Source organism: Capra hircus, chromosome 27 (assembly GCF_001704415.2).
Source record: "Capra hircus breed San Clemente chromosome 27, ASM170441v1, whole genome shotgun sequence".
Lineage (NCBI taxonomy): Eukaryota > Metazoa > Chordata > Mammalia > Artiodactyla > Bovidae > Capra > Capra hircus.
This window is the reverse complement of record NC_030834.1, coordinates 30,480,179-30,490,150: the sequence shown is the minus strand read 5'-3', so window position 1 is coordinate 30,490,150 and position 9,972 is coordinate 30,480,179. Positions and strand designations below refer to the sequence as shown.

Genomic DNA, 9,972 nt, shown 5'->3' with positions numbered 1-9,972 from the left:
GTTCAGCCCCGACACGTCCATCAGACCCCGACTCGCCCCTCCCCGCGCCCCGCCCGCCCTTGAACCCCGCCTCCTCAAGGCCCGGCCCCACCGGAACCCCGCCCCCTCACAGACCCCGCCCCGCACGACAACTCTGCCGTCTCACGGGTCGAGCGAGCTCCAGCGTCCCGGCGACGGTGCGTAAGCCGTTCCCGGCTGTTGCTTGGTTGTGGTCCCGGTTCTGCTCTAGGACGCGGCCTCCTTAGAGGCCCGTGCGCTCCCCTACTTCCTGCTCCTGCCCAGTTCCCGCGCTCGGTTTGAAGATTCCGTCCCGCCCCGGAGGCAGAGCTCGTGTCCAGCCAGCCGCAGAGGAGCCACGGGTTCCGCCCCCCGCGAAAGTTTTGGAGGTAAACGGAGGCCGGACCCCTGGGTAGAGAGCAAGACGTTACCAGCGGGCCTTCCGGGAGGGCAAACCGTCTCTTCCCGCCCATTCTCACTGCCCCTTCCCCCACTAGCCCGCCAGGCTCTTCTGTCCACGGGATTCTCCAGGTGGGAATATTGGAGCGGGTTGCCATGCTCTCCTCCAGGGGATCTTCCCGAGTCACGGATCGAACCCAGGTCTCCCTCATTGCAGGCGGATTCTTTTTCATCTGAGCCACCAGGTATTATTTACTTCGTTCTGTGTTATGGCTACCATTCCTTCAGTGCTTATCTGTGCTCTAACATTGTGGTAATGTCTTTTCAACAACCCCTGGAGGTAGGAATAACAGTTCGCACCTGGGCTTTAAAAGGTTAAAAAGGTTGGTTTGCTCTTGGTAAGGGTTATGCAACTCAGATCCTAGGAATAAAGCCTGTATGCCTCCCAGGTTGAGAGAAGACCAGTGTTTGGCAGTCCCTTTGTTGCTGCATAAAACTGAAGACTAGGACCTACTCCCAACGTGAACAGTGGTTGGCATGCAGTTATTCGTAAGAGATAACTAGTGGGCTAGCTTTTTTTAACCAGTCCCATCACCCCATAAAGAGGCTCAGGTCGCTTCCTGTGCTAAACTTGCTTATCAAATGATGCTCCAGTTAAAGCAGTAGAAGTGGCTTTTGTGTAGATTGCACTAATTTACTTAGAGAAACTTTAGAGGAAAACAGCTGGCAGTGTCTTCTCAGTTTTGAGATTTCTATAAAGGTGTCTCCCAGCTGTCCGAACTTGATCTGGGCCTCCAGGGGAAAGACTTTGGGGGAAGGTGGGCGGCACTCCAGCTGAGGGAAATGTGCAGGAGTGGGCCAGATCTTGCAGGCAGTGGTCATTATGGTTCATTTGGTGAGAAGGCTGAATAATAAGACATCAAATGGGCAGTGGTTTAGGGCCAGATTTTGAAGAGTTTGGACTTACTGAGGTAAACTTGAGTGTGCATTTAGTGATGCTCTGAATCATTAATGAGTGATTAATTGTGGAAAAGTTATGTAAATAGTCCTTAAAAATTTTTTTAATTGGAGTATAGTTGAGTTACAGTGATAATTTCAGGTGTACAGCAAGAGTGATTCAGTTATGCATATATCATTCTTTTTCAGATTTTTTTTTTTCTCATATAAGAATATTGAATAGAGTTCCCTGTGCTACTCAGAAAGTCCTTGTTGGTTATCTGTCATCTGTATAGTGTATATGTGTTAATCCCAAGCTCCTGATTTATTCCTCCCACTCCCGCCACATTTCCCCTTTGAGATGGCTGGATGGCATCACCGACTCGATGGACGTGAGTTTGAGTAAACTCTGGGAGTTGGTGATGGACAAGGAGGCCCGGTGTGCTGCGATTCATGGGGTCCCAAAGAGTTGGGCACAACTGAGCGACTGAACTGAACCATAAGCTTGTTTGCAATATCTGTCTGTTTTGTAAATAAGTTCACTTGTATCATTTTTAAAAAATACTTAAGATTCCACATATGAGTGATCTGGTAGGATATTTGTCTTTCTGTGTCTGACTTCATTTAGTTTGATAATTTCTAGATTCATCCCTGATGCTGTAAATGGCATTATTTCACTTTTTTATGGCTGAATAATATTTCATTGTATATGTATACCACATGTCTTTATCCATTCCTCTGTTGATGGACATTCAGGTTACTTCCATGTCTTGGCTACTGAAAATGGTTTTAAGGGTGGTTAGTCTGGCAGAATTAGGCTGTTTGGTTGGGAAATCCTGTGAGCAGGGTAGAAGGGTGAAAGAATCAGAAAAATTCTGATTTTCTGAATCACTGAATGTTTTCTTCCTTATAGGAGACTTTTGGGAAATTTAAATTTGAGTTACTCTGTTCAAGCATAGACAAAATGATTGAAGGAAGGGGGAAAAAAAGAAAAAGTCAATTAGTATACTAAATTATGTAAAGAGTATATTTCATCTGGGAAATAAACTGAATTACTGTAAATGAAGTTTTAGTCACATTATTATGAATACTTTAGCAGTGGGAGAAATAGAATAAATATATTACAAGAGGCCCTAAAAGGAATGATATTAAGAAAACATTGCCAAATATTAGAACTTGAACATATATATCGGAAAACACAAAATACTTTTGAAACTATTCTCAGGACAGAGGGAGAAGTTGTAGTGGGGAGTAGAAATTGATTCTGAAGGAGATCAGCCCTGGGATTCCTTTGGAAGGAATGATGCTAAAGCTGAAACTCCAGTACTTTGGCCACCTCATGCGAAGAGTTGACTCATTGGAAAAGACTCTGATGCTGGGAGGGATTGGGGGCAGGAGGAGAAGGGGACAACAGAGGATGAGATGGCTGGATGGCATCACGGACTCGATGGACGTGAGTCTGAGTGAACTCCGGGAGCTGGCGATGGACAGGGAGGCCTGGTGTGCTGCGATTCATGGGGTCGCAAAGAGTCGGACACGACTGAGCAACTGAACTGAACTGAACTGTGATTAGACAAAAAAGAAACTAGGAGAACTGGGCTGGAGAGAACCTTGGGAGTCAGGCTTCAGCTCTTCTGGTGTGTGTGTGCTCAGTCAGGTCTGACTCTCTGCGGTCCCACAGGCTAGCCTACCAGGCTCCTCTGTCCATGGATTTTCCAGGCAAGAATACTGGAGTGCATTGTCATGCCCTTCTTCAGTGTATCTTCCCAACCCAGGGATCCAACCCTCTTCTCCTGCAATGCAGGCAGATTCCTTACCACTAGCATGGAAGCCAGTAATCATGAAACATGTACCAACTGTCCAGGTGGTAAAGTGTCAACAGATGAGCAAGTCTAGCCATAATCCTAGGGAAACCAAGGCTACTTAGGTTGGCTTTCTGAGTTATCTCTACACCCCCGTTCTCACTGCCCTCTCTCTCACTACAGTTACTCTAAAAATACTCAGCCAGCCTTCTCCCAGCCTGACTACCTTTAGTTATAAAATCGGTATCCAGAATGGTTAAACAATCTTTTCTGTGCAAACCTAGGAAATAAAAGACCTCTCAAGCCTGCGTTTTAAAATACAACAAATATTTTTCTTTGGGGCTTGGAAATGGTTACAAAAATAGTTATGGTCCCTATGTGAAAAGGGGTTTTCATGTTTAATTATATATATACAATAATAATACTTTCCCCACCAGGAGTGAAAAGCGCTTCTAACGTGGTGATGTATTCTCTAGGGTGTAGGGATAAGGAATATGACAGTCCAAAACCAGAATGCCAGATGCGTTCCTGTTCTCCACTTCCTCTGCTTTCGTCATTCACCCCTGCTGCTTGAATGGTCTAAGATCCAGTTGTCTTTCGACCCAGCTGCTACAGTTTTAAAACTGCAAAGAACAAGAGGGCATGACGTATTTTGAACGTCTCTCTCTCTTTTTCTGTTGACATGTATGGTTTCCTCAGTCTACTAAGTGTTAAATTGGTTTTCTGTTGTGACCCTGACTTTCATATATACTTCTGTGGTCATTTTTACAAAACCAGAAAAAATTTTTCCTGATACTGTTAAGTGTGAACATCGACGTGGTTATTTCTAGCCAGTTATTTGTTAGACAGTAGTCAGTTTACATCTGATTGGATTCTGTAGTTTATTTTCTTCATTATGTAATTGGTGGACGTTATTAAAGGTTAGTTTCATAAAGTCAGTTCTCAGCTAGGAGACTAGTGGTCTCCTAGCTGTTGAAATGGAGGAGACTTTTATCCATGTGTGAAGCAGATTAAAATAATACTCAGAATCTATCTAGCAGTAAGGAGCAGCAGCACTGACATTGAAAAATTAACACAGTTGTATTAAAAATTGCCCCATCTCTTCAATGAAATTGTATTCCTTTCCTAGGCATATGTGTTATGAAATTTATGTTGATGGAATTTTATTTCTGTTTCTTGGTTTGTAATTTTCATGTGGATTGAATCTAACTCAGAGAATGAAATTTCTTAGTCTGAGTCAAATTTGAAATCTGTGGATAACGTACATTTTTTTTTTCCTGACAATGTCATATTATTCCCACCCTCTCAATCTTCTAGGGTGATTGTGTTTTTCCTTCCAGAAAATAAGTCATTTGCTCGTGAGTTTACGTTGTTGTAAAATTTTCTGCTAGCATTCAAGAGTACGTTTATCAACATAATAAACAAAGTCCTAGATATGTGTTGCCAAAGGAACATGGGGATTTTGCCTTCAAATACTTTAGTATATGATACTGTGTCACTTAAGAGAAATAAATATATCTGTTTTCTGCATGCATAAATTACAACCTAGTTGAAACTAGTGAAGAAGGAAACTATTAGTTATTTCTATTTTTTGGTAAAAACTAGGCCAAAGCTTGCTGGGTTTAAAAACAATTTTTTGGGCAGTTCTTTGGATCTTTCACCTGAACTCACTTAGGCTTATTCAAGCATTGAGTTCAGGTGATGGTTTAAGATGGCTTAACTCCCATATCTGATAGTTAGTGGTACTGGCTAACAGCTGGGGTACCTTGGTACCAGGAAAAAACTCTGTGAGGCTTGAGCTATAGCGTGAGGTTCTCAGAGCAGGACTCCAGGATCGCCAAATCCCATGCAAAATCACTTATTAAACCTCTACTCGCTTCACATTTGTCGATGTGACCTTGGCTGAAACCGGTCACAAGGCCAAGGCCAGAGTCTATACAGGAGTGGTCTTAGCTGGCAGCCCTTGATGGGAGGAATGCCAGAGAATTTGTCTCTGTTTTTCTCTTTACACTAGCAGCTTTTCCCCTCTTCTAAAAATCCTTTTTCCTGTGTAAGTAAACCATAATCCATCCCAAATTGGCAAAGTATTGCTGGACTCTCTTACCTTGGTATGGCTAACATGGAAGCTTTGTATTCAAACAAAAACATATGTCATTAATAAAAGGGTTAAAATGCAGTCATTTCAATTTACTAATCATGAAAATACAGTTATTAAATTAACAGAGATGAAGATTGATTTGGGGCTTCCCTGGTGGCTCAGATGGTAAAGAATCTGCCTGAAGCGTAGGAGGCCGGGGTTCGAACCCTGGGTCGGGAATATCCCCTGGAGAAGGAGCCTCCCAACTTCAGTATTCTTGCCTGGAGAATTCCATGAACAGAGGAGCCTGGTGGGCTAAAATCCATGGGGTCTTTTCTAAAACCATGCTTATGATTACCATACATCCCAAACCAAAACTAGCCAATATTGTAATTTCTCATTCATATACTGGGTTATCCTCCCCACTAATAGCTGTTTGAGGAGAAAAGAAGAACAGTGGGCCAAAAAGGAAAAGGGAGCTAAGAATTGTACAGTGGTGCCTTAGAAATGAATTCTGCAGTAGGAAATAATAGCACAGGAATACCACCCACCATCTGGGCCAGGTAGATGGCACTTGATGTAACAAAATGGTTATAGTAATGCATAGGGATGCAAAAAAAAAACAACAAAAAAACAACCACACCCCACATATTTACATGAAGTATTGTAATTTGCAAAATATTTTCATATTGCATGTGTCTTCAAGATAACTACCTAGAGATCATGTTGCTTCTCTTTTTGCAGCTGATTACAGTTTAGGGAACTTCAGGTCTCCTGCATTGCAGGTGGATTCTTTGCCATCTGAGCCAGCAGGGAAGCCCACGAACTTCATTAACGGTTCAAAACTGTAGCACTGTCAGATGGAAGAGCCAGGATCTAAAGATTTCTGATACTCAGTCCTCCTGTCCTTGTTTCACATTAAAACTTCATGCAAAACACACTGTGGAAGCAGACAGAGAAATAAGCAGAAATGAGTTTTGAAGTTTTATAAGACGCAATATATTCTAAAGATGGAAACTTATGTCCTTGTTTTGTTTTAGTTGTAATTGACAGAAGTCGTACACGGGACAGGATTTAGTCGTCCCATACTCCTGATCCAATGAAGAGAAAATGGGAAGCAACACTGAAGCAGATTGAGGAACGAGCATCCCATTATGAGAGGAAACCGTTGTCCTCGGTGTACAGACCGAGGTTGTCCAAGCCAGAAGAACCACCTTCCATTTGGAAACTGTTTCATCGGCAAACTCAGGCTTTTAATTTTGTTAAAAGCTGTAAACAGGTAATTGTACTCATCCTTTTATTTAGGGCTACTATAACTTAAGGTTTCTAAAAAGACTCTGTTGTCTGTCTTCATTTCAGGCCACCTATTTTACCAGAAGAATTTAATTGCAGTCTTTTTATACTGTTTAGGAAAAATATCCCTATGAGTCATTAACCATTTACTTTATATGAATAATGAAAAAGGGTGACGTATCTGGTGCCAAATAGTTTAAAAAATTTGTAGTGACATGGAAATGAAGCTATGCTTAGAGGAAAAATGACTGTTCGTGGACTGAAAAATAATAGTATGCGTTTAAGAGTAAAACTAAAATAATACCCACAGAAATATCAGCAAAGAGAGTGAGTGGTGTGTGGGATTTTAAGGATGAAATTAGGGATCAGAGATTTGAATTTGAACAACAGCAAATGACAGTGTCTCAGATGTCATAGCTTAGCATTGATAAGCCCTGGAGCTTAAATCATGCTACCAGAGCACCCATGTTTCTTCTTTCTTCTGTCCGCTCTGTGTTTTGGAGTAGTAGAGTGGATTTCTCATCATTTCCAACACATTAGGAAAGTGGGAGGAAGACATGCTTGCTGCATGCTGGCCTGACAAAGGGGATGGTACTTAGAAATAAACAAGCAGCTGTGTATTGCGCATCGTTTGCTTCTTGGGCCCTGTTGGGAATATAAAGAAATATAATGAAAAGATGCATGTATCCAGCATAAATCCAGCATAAATGAAATATATTGTGATTCCACTCATTGATCATCTGTAAAAATAATGCTAAAAGTTTTTAAGGAGGACTTGTTAATGCTAACAAGTTTTTAGTAACTTGTTAAAGTTAAGCATTTTAAAACTTTTCTTAAGCTTTTGAGATTAACATGCAAATATATTTTTAAAGTGGTTCCCATGTGTTTTTGTATGTTCTAGGGAATTTATTTAGGTTTAATCCAAATTATAATAGTGTTCAGGTAGTTTTAAAAATTACATAAATTAGTAAGTAAAATTACAGCAGGAAGTCAAATGATTACAAAATATTTATTTATTTTCTTTTTAGTCTGGATGTTCTAATTGTTTGCACCTTAAACATGTATTACCTGAGTGAATAAATATAAGTAAAAACAACTAGATTTTGACTGGCATTGATTTAGTGATTAATTTTCTTATTTTTAATAATACAAATGTTTCAGTTTTTGAAAATTTGAATGGTAAAATTCTATATGAACATTTAATAGCTATAGTTGAATTTGCACTTTTACTAATTTTTGATAGTTTTGATTTTATAAAGGAAGTTCATGTATTTGCTTTGGAATGCAAAGTGGGTGATGGACAGCGTATTTACCTGGTAACAACTTATGCTCAACTTTGGTTTTACTATAAATCCCGGTAAGTAGCTTTTAAAAGACAGCATGTCGAAAGTACATTTCCTTCATCTGGAAATGCTTGTGAAGTTAGATCAGGCTGCCTGGGCTTTCATAGTTCTCAGTCACCAGTTCGTTACTCCTTTCCTATTATAATTGAATTCTGAAGTTACCTTGTCATACGCAACACTGACTCTCAGCAGGTGCTAGAGGAGAAAAATTGTGTGTGTTTGAATTCCTGTGCCATGTGATCATGCAATTCCCCCATGACGTTTTTGTTCAAATTGGTATAAATGTTTTATTTGCATATGATATCACTAAGCAGTTTATCAATCAATTCAGCATCTGTTATTAATAACCCATATTAAGGTCATCTTTTTTCAAATTACTCAAATGACACCTTTATTTTTAGTTAATATTCATTTATGGATGCCTTTCAGTTTTCTATCACCTAGACAGAGCCATGAATTCTGTCAATTTTTTCCATTTCTGGCATCTGTTGTAGAGATCTCTGCAAATAGATAAATCTGTATATATACCTTCCCCTGGCTAACTTCACACCTTTTTCTCCCCTGAGCATTCTTAACATTTAAGGCCAGAGCCAGGGCCAGACTCTGAGAGCAGAGTGGGCACATTATTTTTATTGCTGCTTCTGTTTTACTTTTCCCTTCTTAAAGTCAAACCCTCTTGGTGAGGTATTTCATTCTCATACCAGTGAGAATGAAATTGCAGATGTGAAAGCTCCTTGAAGTCAGATGATTCAGAATGTGTGTAAGCAGTTTTTAAAATATTCTTAATGAAAATGTGAAAGTTAAAAATTTTCATTAAAAATTCAGGGACTCCCAAGTATATGTGATCCTGGGATCCCAGTTTGAGAAAATTGTCTTCTCAAACAAAATTTGCTTCATGATAATATCAAAAGCAAATGTAAAAGTAATGTCTGATATCAAAATCATCTGTGAATAAATAACAGTATGAAGTTAGACTGTATTTTCGTTAAGTAGTGTTACAGAATGTGATTACTATATCTTGTTTGATGGAAACTCTTGATACTGTGATCCATAAACTTGGGGTCAGCAGTTGTTCATTTTATCTTGCCTTCACAATGTCATAGTTATATGTCATTAAATCACAGTTAATATGCTATTTTGAGATACAAGAGCAGCTTCTATGATTTAAAAAGAATGAGATATAAGCCTAACAATCTTGAATTATTCAATTCAGAAGAAATCTCTTACACTGCTATGAAGTCATTCCTGAAAATGCTGTGTGCAAGCTTTATTTTGATTTGGAATTTAACAAACTTGCCAATCCAGGAGCTGATGGGAAAAAGATGGTTGCATTACTCATTGAGGTAACTTTCAGATTCAGCTTTTTCTCCTTATATCTACTCGTATATCTTTCCGTGATTCAGTCATTAAAAGAATTAAATGAATCCAGCCCGTGTAACATACAGGTTCAGTGTTTCTCCTGCTTTTACTTTTGATTTTCATTTCCTAGTAGCACTCCTCAGAGTAAACCTCTGAAAAGGAGGAAGTTTCAGCTTATGTTTGTATATTTCATATTACTGTATCCAATTAAGAAAAACTGAGAAAAGTGGCAGTTTGGGAATTTTCTGTTTCTTATATATCCTTTTACATTACAGTTGATTCTGAATATCAAATGAAAGTAATTTTTACAGTAAAAATTGAGTTCTAAGATAAAATTCAAGAAAATTCGGATAAAAATAGTGTGAGAATTTTTGAGCTGACAGAAATGTTGGGAACTATTCTTACATCATCATAAGTGAGGACGCTCAAGCCTAGAGAGACTTAATTCCAGTTCCAGGTCCAACAACTAGTTACTGGCAAAACCTGGTCTAGAAACATAATTATCATTATTTTTAACAAAGAGAAAAAGTGTAGTTCTAGTGTTTATTTTTGATTTAGCAATGTCAACTAGGAAGTTAGTAATAAAAGGAATATGGGCTTGTGCAACCAAGCTCTGTTAGGTTCATTTATAAAATCTTTTAAGATTGTATTGGTTAAGGTATACTATATTAACTATTATTTGGTCTCAGTAGGTATTAACATTAACTATTTTTTGTTTTAGATGTTAACTGTAGATGACTCATAATGTTAGAAATACATCCAAATT

General features: G+C 39.2%; 1 protein-coding gene across 2 annotated transcripts in view; it reads left to right on the top strand.

Moving 5' to 3' along the window:
• The window catches only part of PRIMPOL (primase and DNA directed polymerase), a 51,061-nt gene continuing 41,212 nt past the window's right edge, over positions 124–9,972 (top strand). The window contains exons 1-5 of one of the 2 annotated variants that reach the window (XM_018041883.1): positions 124–386; positions 614–641; positions 6,252–6,490; positions 7,764–7,861; positions 9,061–9,190. In XM_018041883.1, coding sequence (XP_017897372.1) covers positions 6,311–6,490; positions 7,764–7,861; positions 9,061–9,190 — 408 coding nt within the window. In that variant the 5' untranslated portion in view covers positions 124–386; positions 614–641; positions 6,252–6,310. The remainder of the gene's footprint in view (positions 387–613; positions 642–6,251; positions 6,491–7,763; positions 7,862–9,060; positions 9,191–9,972) is intronic. The other variant, XM_013975388.2, reaches the window with a different exon arrangement.